Source organism: Macroventuria anomochaeta (genome assembly GCF_010093625.1).
Source record: "Macroventuria anomochaeta strain CBS 525.71 unplaced genomic scaffold BU25scaffold_8, whole genome shotgun sequence".
Classification (NCBI taxonomy): domain Eukaryota; kingdom Fungi; phylum Ascomycota; class Dothideomycetes; order Pleosporales; family Didymellaceae; genus Macroventuria; species Macroventuria anomochaeta.
This window is the reverse complement of record NW_022985369.1, coordinates 179567-199751: the sequence shown is the minus strand read 5'-3', so window position 1 is coordinate 199751 and position 20185 is coordinate 179567. Positions and strand designations below refer to the sequence as shown.

The following is a 20185-nucleotide window of genomic DNA, read 5'->3' as shown; positions in this document are numbered from 1 at the left end:
CAGCGGACCATCGGTTGCTTGGAAGACGGAACGAAGACCGTAATGATGTGGCATATCTTGATGAGCGATCTGTGGATGGAGTTGTTCTGATGGTGACCATTGTTGTTACGAGGTGGGAGCTTGTGAAGTGTTGTAAGGTCTGCAAGCGGAAAGATGAGATGATGCATCTACAGGGATTGTTGTTTAAGACTATAGATCAACAGATGTATCTCATAAGCCGGCGGCCTGCGCACGATAAGCGAAGTCTGGACTCAAGGTGATAGAAAGACAGGTGAGAGAAGGCGGATCGAAATATTTGCTTATTTGCTATCAATTGGCCCTCGATGACCTAACGAACTTAAATATTCTTAAATAGCACTATGTACTATCCATCATGACCGGTGTCCTCGAAATGTCGTAAATGCCGGCGGGATCGTGGAAGTGTCCATATAGCGAGCCGAGTCATTCCCGAGCTCATATGTGCCAATGATATACTTCTCCAAGATCCCCTTGTCAGTCAACCGGGCACCTGTCCTCCTGAACGTTGCATGAGCCAAAGCCTTGATGAACTGTCGTGGGAACTTGCTGGCATGCTGCCGAAAGAAGCATGGATCAGAGTTCTTCATGAATATGTCGATAACAAACTGCTCGATGTCGTCAATGTCTGCGTCGTACTTCTCTTCGTAGTTTTCGTTGTCCTCATCATGCTCATCGTCAGCGCCAGCCAATCCATGGAAGATATACTTTGCGGCCTTGATCCAGAATCCCTTTTCGTGTTTGTTCTCGGAGACGAAGCATGCCACAAACGCATTTTCGAACTCCTTATCCTCAAGCAACCATGAGACGTGCCAGGCTTGGAGGATGTAGAGACCAAAGTCCTTATCGGCTCGTGGAATGCTCTCATCGACCTAGACCTGTCCAGTGTGCAGCCAGTTGAGATAGAGCTGAATGGCTCGTTGTTCGCAGTTGGGGTATGGGTAAAGCGGGGGCACCGGTAGGGGATCTTCTTGCCATGGTTGTCGACACATCGGACAGGTGGCTGAACCATTCTGTGACTTCCTCCAATTCTCCATACAGTCTTCGTGAATGTTCTGTCCACATTTTGCTCGACAGAAAGTTACTTCGTCCAATTCAGGGTTGAGGTTGTCGTGACATACTGGGCAATCCCCTTCGATGGATTTGCGATTGGCTTTTTGACGATTGCGGAGAGAAACGGAGGTTGCACAAATGAGATCCTCATGTATGGTGAAAGGCGCTTAGTTTCACTGATTTTGAACGTGGTGACCATGCGGCTGGCACTGTCCTCAGTTAGTAAATAACTGAAAGCTCCATCGCGCTTGCTGGCTCACCTCGGGAGGCCAGGCCTTCTCGTAGCGCATCGACGCATAACAACTTCCATTACCGTAGGCGCGTGGCGTCAAGCGTGATCGCAGTATTCTTGCCGTTCGAAGACACAAATGTTGGAGGTGAGGGGCGACAGGTGCGCTCCTTTGACGGCGGAAAGAAGCCGCACGTCGCAGTGAAGGGGGGGATGAATATGACGATGTGTGCGAACATGGAACAGCAACAAAGCAAAGGAATGAGATACTCTGCGGCTCTGCACGGCACCGTCATGCCTCTCTTTTGCATTTACACATGATGATCTTTTACCTGGGTATATTTTCGCTGACCGTGAACGCCGAAACAGAATGTTTCAAGACAGAGGTGCAAATTAGGAACCAATATACCACAGCTCTACGCCCATGACTTCGAACTTGGTGCCGTCGTCGCTCAGCGGCTCGTTGCCAAACGTGGGACATGTCGCCGACACGCCGTTCTCGAGGTTGTCGTCAAGCCACAGGCCATAGTGGCCGTCGCTGTTGCATTGTCAGTTAACGGCTTCTTCAAACCTATACAGTGAGCCAACTTACCCTCCGCCAACACTCAGAAAGCTATGCTCGCAGAAGATCATGTAGTCATTTACTCCGCTGTACGGAAATGCTTTGAATCTTATCCTCTCCGGCGTACTCGTACCGCTCCTGCTCGCGTGCCCAGACGCTGGAGGCGAAAGTGTCTCTGACTTCGATTTCGCTGTCGCGATCGTCGTCATTCTAATCGCATTTGTAGTGTCTGCACTGGGTGGCGGCGGAAGGTTTGCGAGGTCAGGTAGAGATGTGAGGACAAGTGCTCTCCATAGAAAGCACTCGCCGTTGCCGTAGAAGTGTGATGATGGGTGTGGTGCATCAGAGAGGTATGCGCCGAACACACCACCACCGGCGTCCTTGATCACAAGCACGAATCCTCCCCTCTTCCCTCTGTAGTCGTCTGCCTTCTTGTACAGGGTAGCCAGGCTGACGCCATTCTGCTCCAGGCTGTACATCAAGCTCCATTCATCTACAAGCTGCAGTCTCGGCGGCACCAGTAGCCTAATCTCTTCTGCTAATGCCTTATTCAGCAGCTTCCCGCTCTCCCGCATTCCCTCTTTCCATCCTTGCAAGCTCAGTGGTGTAAGTGGTGGCGGTTGGAAGGGGCTCGCTGTGCGGTGTGGGTTGTGGAGGGCGCCGTGCATATCTTCACCTGCGTCTGCTGTGGACGAAGAGAGGGACCTTGCTGTATTCGACACAAGACTGGCAAGCGAATGTGAAAGGGAGTTTGCTGTCGGTGCAAACTGCGATTGTCGTCTGTTTGGAGTATCGTTCACGGTTGTGGTCGTGATTGCAGGCGGACTTGTTTCGGAGTTCAGTCGTCGCAGTATGCCCCCAACGGCGTATTGAACCGGGTATGTGAAGAACGAGGATGCACGCTGTGGTGTTTTGGACGGAGGGGAGGATTGCGGTTCGTCTGTAGTGGAAGGCATTGCATGGATAAAGATGTTCTAGTTGCAGTGGAAATGTTCATGTAAGCGAAAAGTGGGTCGCGTGAGGACGCGGTTCTGCTGTTGCAGGTTGATCAGGTCGACGCGCCGTTGGAGAGCTGTGACGTTGCGTAATAATTAGTGGGCTGACAGCGCACGCAAGAAAACAGCGCCTCAACGCATTTCAGCGACTAAGATACTCGATCTCTAGCATTGCTTAGCATTCACCTCGTGTTTGTGACAGAATTTGCTCCTTTCAACAACTCAAGTCCAGTGTGTCGCTTGCTTTTGAGCATTCCCAGATCATGAAGTCACATCACGCTAGTGAATCCCCAGGAAGCTTAGCCGCCGCTAGTCATGAAGGGTACGACAAGGCTGATGGTTTCTGGAGATGACAAGCAGCAATGAAGGATAGCCACACAGTGCAATCTCATCATGCAAAATCACACAAAGATAGTAATACAGGTTGAAGCTTCCTGGGCGCAGAATAAGCTTCTCGATCTAGTCGACATTTCACAACTAATTCCTGACGTCAATACATGTCGTGGACAGGATTGAAAGTAATGAGAATGAGTATCTTCGACGCTGCTCTTCATCATGATCCTGTGACCCAACACCAACAAAATGGCTCAAATCATACTCACCCATGCCAGGCTTGGTGCTATCAAAGGCTTACGCGATGCGCAGACTTCTTTGATCAAGATTCTCGGCCTTCCCTACGGCACCATCTCACAGCGTTTTGGACGAGCAGAGCCGCTACAGACTCTTTCTGACAGCCCCAGGTTTCAGAACAACATCTTCGATGCCACAAGATCAGGGGCATCCAGCGTCCAACCATGGGGTAGCGTCACCATGGACGCCTCGAACATCCCCCTACCAACCGACAACCTCCCAGATGACGAAGAGCAATCAGAAGACTGTCTAAACCTCTCCATCCGGCTCCCTCCAACATGTCTCAGCAGCGATGGCGCCCTACGTTCTGACGCCAAACTCCCAGTCCTAGTCTTCATCCACGGCGGCGCTTTCTTCCTCGGCTCCGCAAACAGACCATACTACGACCCTTCAAACCTGGTCCTGCACGGCATCCAGCGGGGCACACCCTTCATCATGGTTTCCATAAACTACCGCCTTGGGGTCCTAGGCTTCATGCACAGTCCCTCAACCTCCAGCCTGATCCCCGAGAACAACGGGCTGTACGATCAAGACCTCGCTCTCCTGTGGGTCAAGGATAACATTGCGGGCTTCGGCGGCGACGTCGATAACATCACTGTGATAGGTCAAAGTGCAGGAGGCGAGAGTATATCCGTAAAAACAACCCGCTCCCCGGTATTCAAGCGCGCAATAGCATTCAGCGGTACCCCCGTGACAATGCCTAGCATGACGCCCTCCGAGCACCACGCCAACTTCCTCAGCCAAGCGTCCTCACTCAATATCCCCCTCAAGAACAGCGACGGGAACGAGAGAAGCGCGACGGCCATCGCGAACGAGTTCATCGCCGCCGACGTACAAAAGATTCGGGAATTAGCCTGGGTCGGCCTTCCGTGTGCGAATACGGAGTTCTTCCCTGTCGACAAGCCGAGCATGGAACTGACGAAGAGAGGCAAAATGGCGCCCGAGAATTGGCGCCAGAGGTTCACGCCCGTGGAGGCGCAGATCGTTGGGTCTACGACGTACGATGGTGGGATATCGTATAACATGATGAGTCGCGATCCTAGCCGCAAGAACCACGCTAAGGCGTTTGAGCACATCGCAAAGGACATGTTGGGCGATGAGGTTGGCGCGGAGTTGTGCACGATCTACGGGATTAAGGGTGGTATGTCGGATCCTGATGCGCTGCAGGCCGTGTGTCTGTTCGAAAGCGATATTGGTTTCTTCGCTGCGGCTATGGCGACTGTGGAAGCCGACCTGATTCCAAAGACGTACTTCCAGATCTTCGACCTGCCAAACCCGTTTGATGCCCCTATTAGGAAGCAAGGAGAATTTGCGACGCACACATTCGATATCGTGACGCTGCTGGGCGGCGTGCATGAAGACCGCCTGCCGGAGAGCTACACGCCTATTGTTAGTGCGTGGAGAGATGCGATTTTGGACTTTGTGGTGAGTGGGAAGAAGCCATGTGAAGAGTACATTCGCGATGGGAGGGAGGGGAGGAGAGGGTTGATGGTTAATAAGGACGGAGTCAGGGAGATTGGGGAGGAGCAGTGGCTTGATAACGATGAGAGCAGACGTAGGAGGCTGTTTGAGCTTGCACAGCGGGTCAAGGGTGATGCTGGGTGTGACGTGCTTTGGATGGATGTTGGGAGGCGGTTTTTGATGAAGGGCGAGTAGCCAACTTTTGCTGTCATTCGTTCGTAACAACGCATTGCCTGTTTCGCTTGCGCCTACTGAGCCGCGTCTTCCTGCACCGCTGCTGTAGCCGTAGCCGCCGCGACCTGCGCCGTTTCCGCCGCCGTCTCCTCGGCCACCAGCGCTGCAGCAAAGTCCGTCTCTTGCACAGCATCGCCCATCTCCTGGTCACCCTGCTCCTCGCCCTCAGGGCTCTCAGTCGCCTTACCCTCTTCGTCCTTCAACTTCGCACCCTTCCTCTCTGGCAGCACAGCCATGAACGCCTTACCCCAGTCCCCAAACTCCAACCACTTGAGCATAATCTCCAGCACGTGATTCGTGACAAGCACCTGCCTGCTCTTCATCTCCAAGAACTCGCCAATGGGCAGTTTCGCAGTCTTGATACCTCGCTCTACAGCACGCTTGTGGCAGACACCCTTGTGCCTGTTCTTATCAACAAGCCCGCCAATGATGTATGTGCTGTTTGGTTTGAGTGTTGTAAGGACGTTGTCAGACTCCGAAGAGAGGTAAATGATCTCGCCTTCCTCGTCACTCGGCTTATCCTCCGCTTGCTCCGCCTCGCCTCCACCATCCTCGTTCACAGCAGACTTCATAGCGCCAGCGACAACGCCACCTCTAGGACCAGTCATCCACTCGCGACTCTTCTTACTGACCTCGACAAAATCCTCCTCGAAGAATTTGAACCCCTTCCAGCTCGTGTGCTGATTCCCCAAAATGCCCTCGAATCGCTCTTTCATCTTGCCTCCCCAACTACTAATCGCCAAATGCGTCCTAAACGCCGCTTTCCGGTTATCAGAATAGCACCTCGTGATCTGCAACCCCAGACTCTTCAGCTCCGCATCGAACATCAGATCCTCCCAATCGCAATCAAACACCACCGTGATAGGAACCTGCGTGCCACTTCCCGGCGTGTTACGGCTCGGGCGATTCGACGGAAGTTTCGGGATCTCACCGTTCTCATCGGGCTGGTGCTCAGCGGCCCATGCTTCACGGCGGCGTTCCTTTCTCTCCTTGGCCTTTTCTTTGCGCTTGAGTTTGCGGTCTTCGCGGCCGGACTCCCAGCGCTCGTGGCGGCGCTGCTTTTTGAGCTGGTTTTTGGAGATTTTGGCCTCCGAGATGGTGCTGCCGCTCGCTTCGTCGGCGGTGATGGCGGACTCGCTGTTGGTTGTGGTCACGGGACCGGGGGAGTCGATGGGCGATGTGTAGGATGGTGTGACGCCGACGCTTGCTGCAGCGTCTTCTTGGAGGTGGGCTAGTTTGCGTAGTTTTGCTGGCCTTGCGTCGGAATCTGCAGCTTCGCTGGCTTCTGTTGGGACTGGAGAGTCCACGGGAGATGTGTATGAGGGCGTCACGCCTACACTTGCTGCTGCTTCCTCTAGGTCCAGGTACCGGTTTCTCAATTTCGAGGATCCAGCGTCAGAGTCCATAGCATTGACGTCTTCTGTTGTTATCGGAGCCGGAGAATCAACTGGCGTTGTGTATGCTGGAGTGACGCCCACGCTGGCCGCCGGGTCCTCCTCTTCCATCAAATGGCCCAGCTTCCTCATCTTATTTGGTCTCACCTCGTCAGTCATGTTAGTTTCGAGTTCCAATCTCTTCCTCAATTGAGTTCAATTGATGTTCTGGTGCTGTCCGAGCACTCACCATCGTCAAAATTATGCTCACATTACTAGCGCGGCAGCACTTCTTGGCGCTCCGCACCCTTGTCATCGCAGCTGCACAAGCTCGCTCGCGACCTCACGTCTCCGCACCGCCAACGGCACCCTTCACGCACCCATTGAGCCCCCGCACCACACCGCCCACAATGCCGCAGGACATGCCCCCCGTGGGCGGGTACAACCCCGTTCAGTACAAGCGCAACCTGCCCATTCGCGGCTTCCGACCGGCTGTGTACCTCGTTGGAACCGGCGTACTCATGACATACGGATTCTGGAGGGTTGGACAGGGAATCAGGGAGCACAAGTATGTGGACCCTTAGCTCGGCGGAGCGCAGCGAAGCCGCCGGCACAACAAAGCCATCGGACAGCAGCATGGCTGGACCGGAACGACGAGGAAAGAAGTGCAGAGCTGACCAGTACCTCCAGCGAACTCGCGCGCGAGAAGATGTGGGCACGGATACATTTGATTCCTGCTCTGCAGGCCGAGGAAGACCGCGACCAAGTGCGCCGGTACCTCGCCGACAAGGCCAGGGAGAAGGAGCTGCTCGGCACAGAGACGAGGGTTTACAACAGCGACAGGTCTGTACTCATACTCATGCGTCTTAAGGAATTCCTGTTGATTCAAATGCAGGTTCGTGCGACCGACGTTCGCCATCACACCCGAGAACGAGACAAAGTAGAGCATGGGTTGTTGGGTGGGGGGAGATGTGTGGGGTACGATTGTACATATAAGAGCAGGAGGGTGCGGAAAGTACGAATGGTGCCCTTAGTGGCCGCACCGCATAGGAGAGTGCACGACAATCGAATCTATGTTTTCCTTGGTTACATTCACATGTGTTGTCATCCTCCCCAACCACGGTCACGTCTGTCTGAGCTAGTCGCTCGGATAGCAGAAATGGAAGGTACTCGGTGCTGTTTGGCAGGCCATCTGCAATCTGATAAAGCCTCTTAAAACTGCAGTGGTTTCTGTGTCACAGCCGGCTTGTTCCGCCACTCGAGAGCTAGAATGACATCATGAGCATGGCGTCACAGCATCAAACGAATACTCGATGAACGGGCATGTAGCTCTGCTGCAATCAGTAAGGAAACAGGATCCTGGAGGCAGTTAGTGCATCGAGACAACTCTGGTCATGGCATGTCCATCATCGAGAGGAGCATCTCGTCTATTTGACCAACCCTTTCTCTGAAGTAGCAGAACAGAGAATCGGGCACAAGCCTGCTTGCTGGGTCCGCTGTCGGGTGTGATGACAGCACGAACAAAGGATCCTTGCGTGAGCCGAAGGGCTTCACCAAGTGCTCGAATCGCATGTCGAGACCTTCAGGCAGAGATCATCCATAGCGGGGTTTGTAGACGGCCGGGTGTCAGGTGCGTCGTTCAAAGTAGGTAGCCGAAATCTCTGGGCGTGTTGGAGTTGCTCCTGGATTTCCTCGCGGAGGCGGCGAATAGGCGGGCTGGATGGCGATAACTCTGGCACAGTCTTCGCTACAATCTCGAGGATCTCGGCGCTAGTTAATGTGTTGTGCTAAATAGCTCTTCGCCAGTGAGCGGGAGACGCACGCATGATGCTATGGCCGCTCTTTCCTCGTCTTCATTAAAGGTGCCATCTGGGTCATCAGCCTTGATTGGCGGAGGCGGCGTAGACGAAGTAAACGCTGATGATGATGATGATGATGATGATGGCGTAAAAGCAGGCGTGAAGCAGGCGTAGAAGCGAGCGTTGAGGGAGATGAAAATGTCGAACAGTCGTTTTCTGCTGCAGCGCTGGAGGGCGCCATCCTCTGGGTGGAGTGCAAACGAGGGTGAGTGAGGCTTGCAGCTGATGATGTGAGACACGATCGGCAGACGGTACGTCGAGTAATTGGGTGAGGGCTGAGGGATGATGCGAGAGAATGTTTTGCAGATGAGTGGTGCATCGCGATTCACGATACCCTGAAGCCCTCCAGCCCTTGGTTCCATACTTTCCAAGAATTGGGACTTCCAATCTCTTACCCTGGACTATCTGACAGATTCCTGAAGACCACCAGGCTCTAGTTTCCCCCATACATTTTGCTACAATCGTGTTTTGCAATCCCCGCGTTTTATGCTACCTAACAATACGCTGACTTCCTCCAGCCCTTATCATCATAACGAAAAATCGTAGAAGCGAATGCTCCGGTTCCCAATCATCTCTCACGAACCACAGTGCCTCGAAGACCTCCCGGCTTTGATTTCTCTAACACCAGAATCGTAGATTCGCAAAATCCATTTTCCGATTCCTGACTGCAGGCATAGTACACTGTAGTCTCCAACCTTACACCTTCCCTGCGGCGGTGAGGTAAACACTACAATTTCGCTTTCACCGATCCGACACCAGCCTTGACCTGCACCTTACCCGCACTGTCCGTATCGACCGTGACCACAACACCCTCCTGCGCAAGTTTACTGGGCTGCAAAGTAATCTCCTGACAATCCTCAATCTCCACCTCGTTCGCAAACTGCACGACAACAAAGTCTATTGGTCGGTCTCCAATAACAATCATAGGCGCATGCCACGTCCCCGCCCCGTAGGTCACAGCTTGACTGCCTATCGCTACAAATGCGCGGAGATTCTTCAGATCCGGGAGTCCAGGCCCTTTTGGTCGGGCTGAAAGATGCAGTTTCTCGAACTGCGGTGGGGGCGGAATAGCTTTGGTGGAGTATGGTGCTGGTCGCGCCCTCGCAAATATATCGCGGAAACTCTTCTTCCTCTCGACTACAGGCGTGGGATACGGCGGCGGGCGGCCGATGTGGCGTTTTGATGCGCTGGCTGGGAGTGTTGGTGCGACGATCACGAGGTACTGCGTGTGTTTGTCTTGCGCCGAGAGACCCATTGGGATGAATGTTTGGGTGGTGAAGGGGTGCCGTTCGAGGATTGTTACGTCTAGTAGTTGTTTGTCATGGTTCTTGTTTCCGTCTTCGTCTTCGTCGAGGTCAAGATCGCCCCATGAGCTGGGCATGCTCTCGCTTGGCTCGATGCTTCGTAGGTTCCGTGGTGAGCATACAAACATGTTCATCACTGCTTTTGCGGGCTTTTTCGAGGGTGCTAGATTGTAGAGATTTGACATGTGTGTAACATCCAGATACTTTGTTGCTGAGCCTTGGTTGGCCTGGACATGTTTGGGTGGTGGTGCGCGCTGCGGTATCGGTAACTTGGAGCTGGGAGATGTTGCGGGGTTCTCAATCACGGTGCCAAACTGCGCGAAGGCAGTAGGCGTCAGAAGCTCCATGGGTATCCGTATAGACGGGCATGGCATTGAGGTCGGCATTGCTGCCCTTCAGTGAGGCTTCACGTCAGTGGTGGAGGGAAACAGAGGAGCACGCGATGAGGCTGGGGAAGATGGAGCTCGGGAGCTTGTGATAGCATCAGCGCGGCTGCAACCGACGCGCTAAGATAGCGATAGCGGGCTGGATTTTCGACATTCAAGCTATGTCATATAAGGATGATTTGTAGTTTAATGTACTGGCGTCGAAAAAGTGCTCAATTGTCACTTTGATGGTGCATGACTAAGTAGTTAGTAACTTCACATGAGTACCAGATCGAACGGGGCATGACGGGCCGACGCCTTAGCGCGACAGCCTCGTGTGTGTCGAATTGTTTCCATTCACATTTGCTGACTGTCACGAACATATCCCCAGACTTCCGCTGCGACGTCGACAATCCCCGCGCCCCTTTGCCGCTGCGTGGTCGTCTCCCCCAGTCTGCCCTTGGCCTTACGAATCAATCTAGCAAGTCTCCGGAATACGTCACTCGCGCACAGCGAACGTGTCTTAGTCTTACTTAGCCTTTCTCACCGCCAACGCAACACTCTAGCTGCACAGCCAGACTCGCGACCACCAGCACCTTGCCCATCCACCATCTCTGTACCATCTACTGTGACTTTGACTAGTCATGGCGGCTCCCACACAGTTGGCTTGTACGTTGTACGCGAGTAATAGTTTGGACTCGTGCTAATGCACTTTGCCAGATCGCACGTCCAAGGGCATCGGGGTCTTCAACGCGGCTCCCACATACGAGGCTCTTCCAGGGTTCACGCCGTGAGTTCAGCGAGCATGGGTCTGCGGTTCAATGCGCTAATTGAGTCATCAGGCCGGAAGGCAACCTTCGTTGTAAATGTTACTCGCCTGACAGCAGGTACTTCGCTTGGGCGTCGCCCGAACAGTGAGGCTCCCAGATCATACACTCAATACGTTTTGCTGATAACATCATGCAGGGTTTCAGTAATCGACGCCTCGACCGGCAGTCTCGTCTCGACCGTCCCTGCAGTCAACGTGTTTCAGCTCGGATTCTCCCCGCTGGGCACCTACATCATTACATGGCAGCTTCCTTCAAAGGACGAGGATGGTAATGCTAAGAAGAACCTGAAGGTCTGGAAGACTGTGCCGGATGAGTCTGAGGGTGCTGAGCGAGCAGTGGTCGGCGAGTACGTGCAGAAGTCTCAGACTGGCTGGAATCTGCAGTACTCTCCTGACGAGAAGTTCTGCGCACGCACTGTCACCAACGAGGTGCAATTCTTCCAGTCTGAGGACCTACGCAACCCATGGAACAAGCTGCGCGTGGAGGGAGTGACTGACTTTGCCCTGTCGCCCGGAAAGAACCATTCAGTTGCAGTTTTTGTCCCGGAGCGCAAGGTAGGTTTGAACCTCCATTGAGAACATGGCATAAACTGACGCGAATCATAGGGAATGCCAGCCTCAGTCAAGGTCTTCCAGGTGCCTCAATTCAACTCGCCTGTCTCGCAGAAGACATTCTACAAGAGCGACAAGGTTCAGCTGAAATGGAACGATCTCGGTACAAGCGTCATCGTCTTGGCGCAGACCGATGTCGACAAGACTAACAAGAGTTACTACGGCGAGACGAATATGTACATTCTTAGCGCCAACGGCTCTTTCGACTCGCGTATCCAGCTTGATAAGGAAGGCCCGATCCACGACGTGTCGTGGTCGCCGAACTCGAAAGAGTTTGGTGTCGTGTACGGCTACATGCCAGCAAAGACCACTATCTTCAACGTCCGTGCTATCCCCCAGCACAGCTTCGATCTAGGCCCGAGAAACACAATCAGCTTCTCACCCCACGGTCGCTTTGTATACGTTGCTGGCTTCGGTAACTTGGCTGGAGATATGGACATGTACGATTTGGAGAGGAACTACCACAAGGTCTGCACCATCAAGGCCTCTAACTGCACTTACTGCGAATGGAGCCCCGATGGCAGGCACGTTCTTACCGCGACCACCAGCCCGCGTCTTCGTGTCGACAACGGAATTCGCATCTACCATGTCACTGGACCTCTTATGTACAACCAGGATATGACCGAGCTGTACCACGTCACCTGGCGCCCACAGTCGCCTCAGCAGCATCCGTTGGATAATGTGCTGACTGCACCCGCGCCTCACCCATCCGCAGCCGCGTTTACCGCCACCCAGAAGACTCCTTCCAAGCCTGCTGGTGCCTACCGCCCCCCTGGTGCACGAGGAACGGCTACTCCTCTCATGTTCAAGCGTGAAGATGAAGGTGGCGCTGCTTACACGAACACTGGCGTATCTTCGACCAACGTTGGATTCCAGAACGGCTTTGGCAGAGGTGGTCGCCGCCAAGTACCTGGTGCTGAGCCTGCTCAGAACCTGCCACCAGGTGCTGCTCCCGGAGGTGGCGTCAGTCTCTCTGGCACTGGCGAAGGCGAAGAGCTGTCAAAGGCTGCTCAGAAGAACAAGAAGAAGCGTGAAGCGAAGAAGGCTCGTGAGGCTGCGGATAAGGCCGCTGGTCTGACTGCCGACGCGCCCACCGGACCAGCTGGTCGAAGCCCTGAACGTCGCGATGGCCGCGATGGCCGCGACGGTCGTCAGCGCAGCCACAGTAAGAATGGAGGCTATGGAAACGGCAGGAGCCCCAGCCAGCAGCGCCCGTACGGAAACAGCCCTAATCGCCGTGCCCGACCTCAGGATGGACAACAGCGCCAGAACCACGGTCAGCAGCAGCAACGTAGTCAGGATGCTCGTACTCTTCCTCCTGTCCAGACCTCGAACGCACCCGCCCCCGACCTTACCGTCACTAGTCCTGGCGATGGCGGAAACCCTCAGGACAAGAAGATCCGTGGCCTGCTCAAGAAGGTCCGCGCTATCGATGAGCTTAAGATGAGGCAAGCTGGTGGCGAGAAGCTCGAGGACACCCAGATCAAGAAGATTGGCACCGAGGAGTCCATCCGCAAGGAGCTCAGCGCGCTTGGGTTCCAGGGTTAGAATCTCCTGGAGCCCAGGCTCAATTGGGACGCTATAAACACCATCTACATGCGCTCAGGGCTACCGGAGAGCCGAACCCCATCGCCCAAGAAATACGTGGTGCTGAACAGTCCTCCAATCTTGCCATTGAGCCCGCGACTCTTGCCTCATAGACGATAAATTGGATGGCGAAGTAGAGTAGACGGTACCCAACACTGGCTACCAAGAAAAGCATAAAATCATTCTTCATTACTGCGCAACTCTATCCAACTCATCTGTTCTAGCTGTACGTGAACTTCTTCAGATCCGCTGCAACATCCCTCACCGCATCCTTCGCCTCGTCGCTCCAAGCAGTCATTTGCAGCCACCCGTGCGTCATCCCGTCGTAGTGCCTCCACACAATCTCATTCCCAGCCTCCCTCGACTTATGCGCGTACTCAACACCCACATCTCTCAGCGGATCAAAGCCAGACGTGTACACGCCCGCGCAGCTCTGGCCCTTCAAGTACTCTTTATATTGCATACCGGGCGAGATGTACTTGTAACTCGGCGGCGTGCCGCGCGGGAGATAGTGGTCCGCGAACGAGAAGATGCCGTTGCACTCCAAATAGTATCCTGAGTTGTTCTCTGCGGCTGCGGGCGTGTCGAATGGCAGTCTCGCCTCCGGGTACAGTAGGATCTGGCTGTGAAGCGGGGTCTTGCCTTCGTCCCGACGCCGCAGCGAGATGGCGGCCGTCATGTTGCCGCCTGCTGAGTCGCCGCCGCCGGATACGCGGGAGGGGTGCACTCCGCGCTCTTGACCGCCTGAGGTTTGAAGCCAGTCGATGATGTGGGAGTACTCGTCGAGTTGGACGGGAAATTTGAATTCGGGGGCGAGACGGTAGTCGATGCCGTAGACTTGTACACCGCTCTCCTCTGCTAGGAATCTCAAGCCATTCTCAAACTCATCGACACTGCCCACTGTGTATCCTCCTCCATGGAAATACACCAGTGCGCCAGCCTCACCCTTTTTGCGGTGCTCTTCCCCGGATTTTGGATAGAACACCCGGACGGGGATCGTTCCATGGGGTCCCCGGATGGCGGTGAATTCTACTTCGCCGATGGGGTGTTGCTTGTCCTTGGGGATGCTGTGGATGCCGAAGACTTCAAGGTGCTTGCGCCGCTCTGCGTGGAAGTCTTCATCGCCGCCGAGGTGGAGTGAGGAATTGTCCTTAAGGAATTGCGAGATGGAGGGGACGAGCTTGGTACGTGTCCCTGTGGTGGGGATCTCGGGGCCTTTGTTGGTGTTGGACATGGTGGGTGTTATTGTTAGAAGACTGAGATGCTGGGATGTGGAAATTGAGATTCAGAAAATATTAAAGTACTCTACGTTAAGACTACAATTGCAATGCTTAACGTCGGTGGACGTCATATCCGAGGGTTCCTGAAGATGTGTTCTTCAAAAATTGAGTTTTGTGGTTCAATTGTTGCGGCTTCAGCGGGTAAGCTACGTTACTCGAACGTCAAGATCCGCTTCAAGGCCGCTTTTGTATGCAGGGTCATTCTACAAGGCCAATGGAAACAGTCATTTGGGTTCGGAAACAGGTCAACCGACAGTGGTGTTGTTGTATTGCCGGACGCTGTTCCGTTACTTGTGGAGATAGTTCCTGTACTGAGGCTCTGCTATGGTGTTTGCAATTTACCGGAGCCCACCAAGACCCAATCTCTCCTTGAACTTCCGATCAACTCGAAGCAAGAGATGAGAATCTTTTTCGTCAGGCACACACTTACCGGGATTCTCTCTTTGCATTATGCGACCTGCACGTTAGATGTGTATGGTAGTGCGCGACGGGCTTCGTCCCACGTCTCTGATGACATGTGTAAGTACCGGCGGTCGTCCTTCATGTATCGAAAGCTGAGAGAGTCGATCAGAGAGTACATAACGTAAATGTTGTCAAGATGCAACACAAGAGCCGTTGGCCGCTGGGAAGGCTTGCAAGTTGTGAAGGTCGACTGTCATTCTGGAGACCTATGATGTCACCGCCATGTGGGGCGGCTTCCCAAATGCAACGGCGCATAAGCTTCGAAAGCTTCAGAATACGTCTTGCATAACAATCTGATTCTGCCAGGGCTGACGCTCATAAGATCCTCGCTTTGTAGTCGCAGCCTGTCCTCACGACCAGGATGACGTAACGTTCTCACGAGGATGCGCACCAGCAAACAGGTCTCGAACGTGTCGCCTCGAACATCACTTGCTGGATTCGAGCACCCCTGTCATCTTGAATTGCAATCGCGAACGAGCAAACAAACCCCACCACTTGCATCGCAATTTGGTATCGCAATGTCCGTCAGGCGACGTATGACGTGCTGTTACGTTCCTGCTCACGAGCCAGCTCGCGAGGTCGCGACTGGATGATCATCGAATTGTGTGCTTGCTTGCCAACTGCCAACGGCCATCACAGCAAGAAGACATGGCCACGGGAATGACGTAGCTGCAATTCTCTTGCCTGGCCGAAGAACATATATAGAGTGCGTTCCGGCGCAAGCAACGTACATATCAACAAGACAACTTACTTCACCAACCTACACTCATCACTCAATCATCACTCAATCATCCCCAACAACCACCAAATAAACAGTCAACATGTCTGATGCCGCACGCAAGGATTTCCACACCAAGGCTGGGGAGAAGCTCGTTCGTCCTCCACATCCCTTTTCCGCGCCTCACTATTGACTCTGACAGACTCCCGACTCCTCCAAGTCTACTCTAGACAAGACCAAGGAGACCATCACCGGCACTGCCGACAAGACCGCCCGCGAGGCCCAGCCTGGTACGCTTTTTTTCTTTTTCGCGCTTCCTTCCTTTAGCCCCTACGTCCAGTGACCCTCTTGCAATCGCTCCCTACTAATACCCCAACAGACTCCCAGAAGACCACCGCCCAGTCCCTCGGCGACAAGGTCGGTCGCACCAAGGACGACAATGTCCACGGCTCTACGCACGAGTCGGTTGGCGACAAGGTCAAGGGCGCGCTTGGTATTGGCAAGCACTAGGTGCGAGTCTCGAGAGAAGATGGCGGAATGATACCCGGGTTTTGTGACGGAAGGACGGTCTTTACTGTCAACCTACGACCCTATGCAATGCAGATGCTTTACGATACCATGCCTGAGGGCTGTGAATGAATATTGATTGATAAAGAACTGTTGATGTTGTCCGTGGTGTCGTACCTTGCTTTTGGTGAGCTATTAAAACATTTATTGCTTGTCGTGAAAGTCTATCCACATTATCAGATGGTGTGCTTCACACTTGTGCCGCTCATCATGACAGCCCTCCACCCGTCGCTTCCAAGTTGTCTCATCATCTGTCACACATCCTTACTCTTGCAGCACAGATTGTTGGGTCAGCCATTCTTCAAATTTTTCCTTCGCAGCTTCATCCACCATGCAGAACTTCACAGGGCCTCGCTCGCTCCATCCTTCTTGCACGAGCGGTGGCTCCGCCAATTCTGCCACTTTCTGGACCTTTCCCGCTGTGCTGAGCAGTCCACCGAGCCTGAAGAGTAACATGAGGCTGCCATTGGGAGCGGGTACGCTAGCGCTCTGCGACTTGAAGACATCTTTAGCCTGCAAGCTGTGTTCGTAAAATTCACGGTCCTGTCCGGCTGCTTCCTTTTTGACCTTGACCAGGTCCCAATGATCGTCCGTGAGGCGCTCGCGGGTCACTACAAGTATGAGGTTCAGTATTGGTTGCAAGAGAAGCACCTATGCATAACAGTGCTCCACTGTCACTTACCATCCCCGCGCTATTGGCCAATAAGATTGACTGTTTCCATGTGACTGTAGCCGAAGAGTTTCTACCAGCGCTCAATCGTCTCTTTCGTAGGGTATTCAGACGCAAGTTGAGCATCAGCCGCGCCGGCAGCTTGTGCCAAGCGCTCCAACTCTGCCCATCCTTCCTCGTACTCCATAATGACTTTGTTCTGTATGAACTTGGATTTGTAAACAGAGGCAATGTGGCCGCTTTCGCAGAAGTTCGAACGTGGATTGTTGCATGGTACGTAGGTGAGTCAGCGTTCGTAGTGAGTCTGAGCTTCGAAAGAGTGAGTGATATGGTTGTTGAAGGCCTCAGCCAGTAAGAGTCAGGACGACTGTACAGTCGATGTTGCCTTCTCAATGGTGGCTAAGGCAGGTATGACGTAATATGGGAAACTACGATCCAGTCATATGGTATGTGAGTCTTTTGAGATGCAGATGCGGACCGAAGAGTATCCTGGACGACATTCGAAAGCCTACTTCGTGAGCGCCAATATTCTCGCCCAGCTTTGTGGTTTGCACAAATATCTGGGTATGAAGTCTCTTGCTCAGATGTAGTGTCGAATCGAAATGGGTATCTTATTTTGCTTTTGCCTTGTCTTCGTGACCAGGGATCTCTATGCTGATGCTTGTGCTTGCTGTTGCTGCTGTGCGGCGTTTTGTATCTGGATGATCTGGATTTATGGTCAGCACTTGTGCATTGGTTTCCCATGGCTGGCTGCCGTACCTCGACCTTGACCTTCTCACTCTTATCCTGGATGCCCTTGATCTGTGTCTCGAACCGCCTGATCTCCTTCTCGATGAACTCCAGACGTCCGTTCACTGACATGAGCGCCTCTGTCTTGTCCTGCTTCAGTAGTACCGGGCCGATCTGCTTGTAGATGTTCGCATCGTCGTCGAGAATGTCGAATTCCTGCACCTTCGTCTTAGCTCCAGATCTTCCCGTCCATTTCCTATGCTTCACACCTTCTTGACAGTCGTATTCTCCTGCTGCTGCGATTCGAGCTTCTGGCGTGCTTCTACGGCTGTTTCAAGCTCTGCCTTGCAATCAGGGACTGCTGTCTGCAGATTTCTGCGCTTCCTTACCTGCCTGCAGGCTCTGATAGCTCTCGGACAGCTCCTGAAGCTTCTTCTGGGCTTCTGACATGATTTGTTGTTGCTGAGTAACAGCTTGCCAAAAGTTTCCAGTTGTTTCAGTTCGCGCGGAGCACGCGAAGGTGGGATGTCAAGCCAACTGCACTGGGCCTAGCGAATCGCGGGGCTAGATTCGGGCCTTGGCCATGTGCATGGAGGCCATGGAGAAGACACCCACGCTTCACTGCACTGTGATAAAGCTCGCCCTGCCAGCTACAAGATTCCTCGCTGCTGAGGGCACTCGCCAAGGCGGAGTTTTGTGCGTTGTCTAGGAACAAGACGCAATAGCAACGACGAGCAAAGCAAACGATTGCCCCACCGAACGCACTCGGCCGTCATAGCACCAGCTCGACCTCAATCGCCGACGCGACGCGCACACGCACAACACATATATTCAGAAGCAGCTGCGGAATATAGCCCAGCAGAAGCGCGAAGATGAGCCAGGCAGACTTTCTGGGCCGTGCCATTGAACAGGTCAAGAAGGCTATCGAGACCGACACCGCAGGCGACTATGAGGCGGCCTACCAGCAGTATTACAGCGCGCGTGAGTGATATGAAATCTGGCATATATACTAGGAAATATTTGCTAACACACTGTAGTCGAGCTGTTCATGCTCGCGCTGAAATGTACGTTGCATTCAACCTCGGTTCCACACCAACCATGTCTATGTCGAAGGCCATACACTAACGATGAGTAGGGGAGAAGAACCAGAAGTCAAAGGAAATGATCCGGGGCAAGGTGGCCGAGTACATGGAGCGCGCCGAGAAGCTCAAGCAACATCTGAACCAGAACGACGTCTCAAATCGCAAGAAGCCTTCTGCTATGGGCGCAAATGGCAAGTCGGCTGGCGGCAGCGGGAAGGATGGCAAGTACGTGTAGATGAGTACGGTCATACGTGTGGACGTCAAAGCTAACCGAATGAAAAGGGACGACGAAGACGGCGAACAAGACGCCGACTCGAAGAAGCTTCGCGGTGCACTTTCAGGCGCCATTCTGACAGAGAAACCCAACATCCGGTGGGAAGACGTCGCAGGTCTGGAAGGAGCCAAAGAGGCGCTGAAAGAGGCTGTCATCCTGCCCATCAAGTTTCCACACCTATTCACCGGCAAGCGACAACCATGGAAGGGTATTTTGCTATACGGGCCGCCTGGTACGGGTAAGAGTTACCTCGCGAAAGCGGTTGCAACAGAAGCGAACAGCACATTCTTCAGTGTCTCAAGTTCCGACCTCGTCAGCAAATGGATGGGAGAATCAGAACGGTAAGCCCACCTCACTCCCCACCCTCGCACCAGATTCTCCTAACCATCTCCAGACTTGTCAAGCAACTCTTCAACATGGCCCGCGAAAACAAGCCGTCCATCATCTTCATCGACGAAATCGACGCCCTATGCGGCCCCCGCGGTGAAGGCGAATCCGAAGCCTCGCGCCGCATCAAAACCGAGCTGCTCGTACAAATGGACGGCGTAGGCAAAGACTCCAGAGGCGTGCTCATCCTCGGCGCAACAAACATCCCCTGGCAACTCGACTCCGCGATCCGCCGCCGCTTCCAGCGGCGCGTACACATCAGCTTACCCGACACACCGGCACGCATGAGGATGTTCGAGCTGGCAGTGGGCAGCACGCCGTGTGAGCTCAGTCAGGCGGATTATCGGCAACTCGCGGATTTGTCGGAAGGGTATTCTGGCTCGGATATAAGTATCGCGGTGCAAGACGCGCTGATGCAGCCCGTTCGTCTGATCCAGACAGCCACACATTACAAGCCTGTAAGTCCCCCAACCCTCTCAACCCTCCTGCGGTCTTTGCCGTTGCTAACGACACGATGAACAGGTTCAAGTCGACGGCCAAACAAAATGGACACCCTGCTCGCCAGGTGACCCACAAGCACAAGAAAAATCCTGGACCGATCTGGACGGCGACGAGCTCCTGGAGCCCCCGCTGCGCGTGCGCGATTTTGTCAAGGCGATCAAGGGCAGCAGACCGACGGTCAGCAGCGAAGACTTATCCAAGAACGCCGAGTGGACCAAGGGGTTTGGAAGCGAGGGAGCGTAGACGGCGGGTGGTGTAGGAGCGGTCTCGAAGTCGAGGCCGGGTACATTGTTTGGATCGTCCATGTGAGAGAGGCATCTCATTCTCGATGCCTGTCTGTTCTATACCGGAAGAGCGGGTGGTTTGGCGTTTTGAGGAGGTAGGTGGTCATACATAGACTGCCGCTT

At 53.8% G+C, this 20185-nt stretch overlaps 12 protein-coding genes across 12 annotated transcripts; 5 read left to right on the top strand and 7 right to left on the bottom strand.

Annotated features, from left to right (window-relative positions):
• Positions 1–1690: 1690 nt before the first annotated feature.
• BU25DRAFT_336087 (oxidation resistance protein 1) lies at positions 1691–2815 on the bottom strand (the record flags this gene model as incomplete). Its single annotated transcript, XM_033702613.1, has 2 exons — positions 1691–1835; positions 1890–2815. 2 exons carry the CDS (start codon positions 2813–2815, stop codon positions 1691–1693), a joined length of 1071 nt encoding a protein of 356 aa, XP_033564113.1.
• Positions 2816–3664: 849 nt separating this feature from the next.
• On the top strand, positions 3665–5140 carry BU25DRAFT_336058 (alpha/beta-hydrolase; the record flags this gene model as incomplete). The annotated part of the gene is made up of 1 exon (XM_033702612.1): positions 3665–5140. One exon carries the CDS (start codon positions 3665–3667, stop codon positions 5138–5140), a length of 1476 nt encoding a protein of 491 aa, XP_033564112.1.
• Positions 5141–5159: 19 nt separating this feature from the next.
• On the bottom strand, positions 5160–6782 carry BU25DRAFT_408522 (uncharacterized protein). The gene has a single exon (XM_033705840.1). It carries the CDS (start codon positions 6730–6732, stop codon positions 5194–5196), a length of 1539 nt encoding a protein of 512 aa, XP_033564111.1. The 5' UTR covers positions 6733–6782; the 3' UTR covers positions 5160–5193.
• Positions 6783–6962: 180 nt separating this feature from the next.
• Positions 6963–7796, top strand: BU25DRAFT_362993 (NADH dehydrogenase-like protein 1 alpha subcomplex subunit 13; the record flags this gene model as incomplete). The annotated part of the gene is made up of 3 exons (XM_033703750.1): positions 6963–7120; positions 7243–7395; positions 7448–7796. The coding sequence occupies 3 exons, from the start codon at positions 6963–6965 to the stop codon at positions 7494–7496; spliced, it is 360 nt and encodes a 119-aa protein (XP_033564110.1). The 3' UTR covers positions 7497–7796.
• A 306-nt stretch (positions 7797–8102) lies between these two features.
• On the bottom strand, positions 8103–8773 carry BU25DRAFT_456344 (uncharacterized protein; the record flags this gene model as incomplete). Its single annotated transcript, XM_033710017.1, has 2 exons — positions 8103–8315; positions 8375–8773. 2 exons carry the CDS (start codon positions 8771–8773, stop codon positions 8103–8105), a joined length of 612 nt encoding a protein of 203 aa, XP_033564109.1.
• BU25DRAFT_408520 (uncharacterized protein) lies at positions 8734–10297 on the bottom strand. Its single transcript, XM_033705839.1, has one exon. It carries the CDS (start codon positions 10060–10062, stop codon positions 9139–9141), a length of 924 nt encoding a protein of 307 aa, XP_033564108.1. The 5' UTR covers positions 10063–10297; the 3' UTR covers positions 8734–9138.
• Positions 10298–10468: 171 nt separating this feature from the next.
• Positions 10469–13301, top strand: BU25DRAFT_408519 (eukaryotic translation initiation factor-like protein subunit eIF2A). Its single transcript, XM_033705838.1, has 5 exons — positions 10469–10749; positions 10801–10870; positions 10923–10994; positions 11047–11464; positions 11516–13301. The coding sequence occupies exons 1-5, from the start codon at positions 10725–10727 to the stop codon at positions 13067–13069; spliced, it is 2139 nt and encodes a 712-aa protein (XP_033564107.1). The 5' UTR covers positions 10469–10724; the 3' UTR covers positions 13070–13301.
• Positions 13199–14424, bottom strand: BU25DRAFT_261229 (alpha/beta-hydrolase). Its single transcript, XM_033701729.1, has one exon. The coding sequence runs from the start codon at positions 14340–14342 to the stop codon at positions 13329–13331; it is 1014 nt and encodes a 337-aa protein (XP_033564106.1). The 5' UTR covers positions 14343–14424; the 3' UTR covers positions 13199–13328.
• Positions 14425–15671: 1247 nt separating this feature from the next.
• Positions 15672–16078, top strand: BU25DRAFT_456340 (Chaperone/heat shock protein; the record flags this gene model as incomplete). Its single annotated transcript, XM_033710016.1, has 3 exons — positions 15672–15722; positions 15771–15858; positions 15948–16078. The coding sequence occupies 3 exons, from the start codon at positions 15672–15674 to the stop codon at positions 16076–16078; spliced, it is 270 nt and encodes an 89-aa protein (XP_033564105.1).
• Positions 16079–16399: 321 nt separating this feature from the next.
• Positions 16400–16992, bottom strand: BU25DRAFT_419576 (uncharacterized protein; the record flags this gene model as incomplete). Its single annotated transcript, XM_033707943.1, has 3 exons — positions 16400–16786; positions 16818–16827; positions 16883–16992. The coding sequence occupies 3 exons, from the start codon at positions 16990–16992 to the stop codon at positions 16400–16402; spliced, it is 507 nt and encodes a 168-aa protein (XP_033564104.1).
• A 462-nt stretch (positions 16993–17454) lies between these two features.
• On the bottom strand, positions 17455–17984 carry BU25DRAFT_336430 (Prefoldin beta-like protein; the record flags this gene model as incomplete). Its single annotated transcript, XM_033702634.1, has 4 exons — positions 17455–17511; positions 17565–17750; positions 17804–17874; positions 17924–17984. 4 exons carry the CDS (start codon positions 17982–17984, stop codon positions 17455–17457), a joined length of 375 nt encoding a protein of 124 aa, XP_033564103.1.
• A 422-nt stretch (positions 17985–18406) lies between these two features.
• Positions 18407–20021, top strand: BU25DRAFT_335929 (vacuolar protein sorting-associated protein-like protein VPS4; the record flags this gene model as incomplete). The annotated part of the gene is made up of 6 exons (XM_033702606.1): positions 18407–18515; positions 18572–18598; positions 18670–18847; positions 18899–19231; positions 19285–19735; positions 19800–20021. 6 exons carry the CDS (start codon positions 18407–18409, stop codon positions 20019–20021), a joined length of 1320 nt encoding a protein of 439 aa, XP_033564102.1.
• Between the last annotated feature and the right edge of the window lie 164 nt (positions 20022–20185).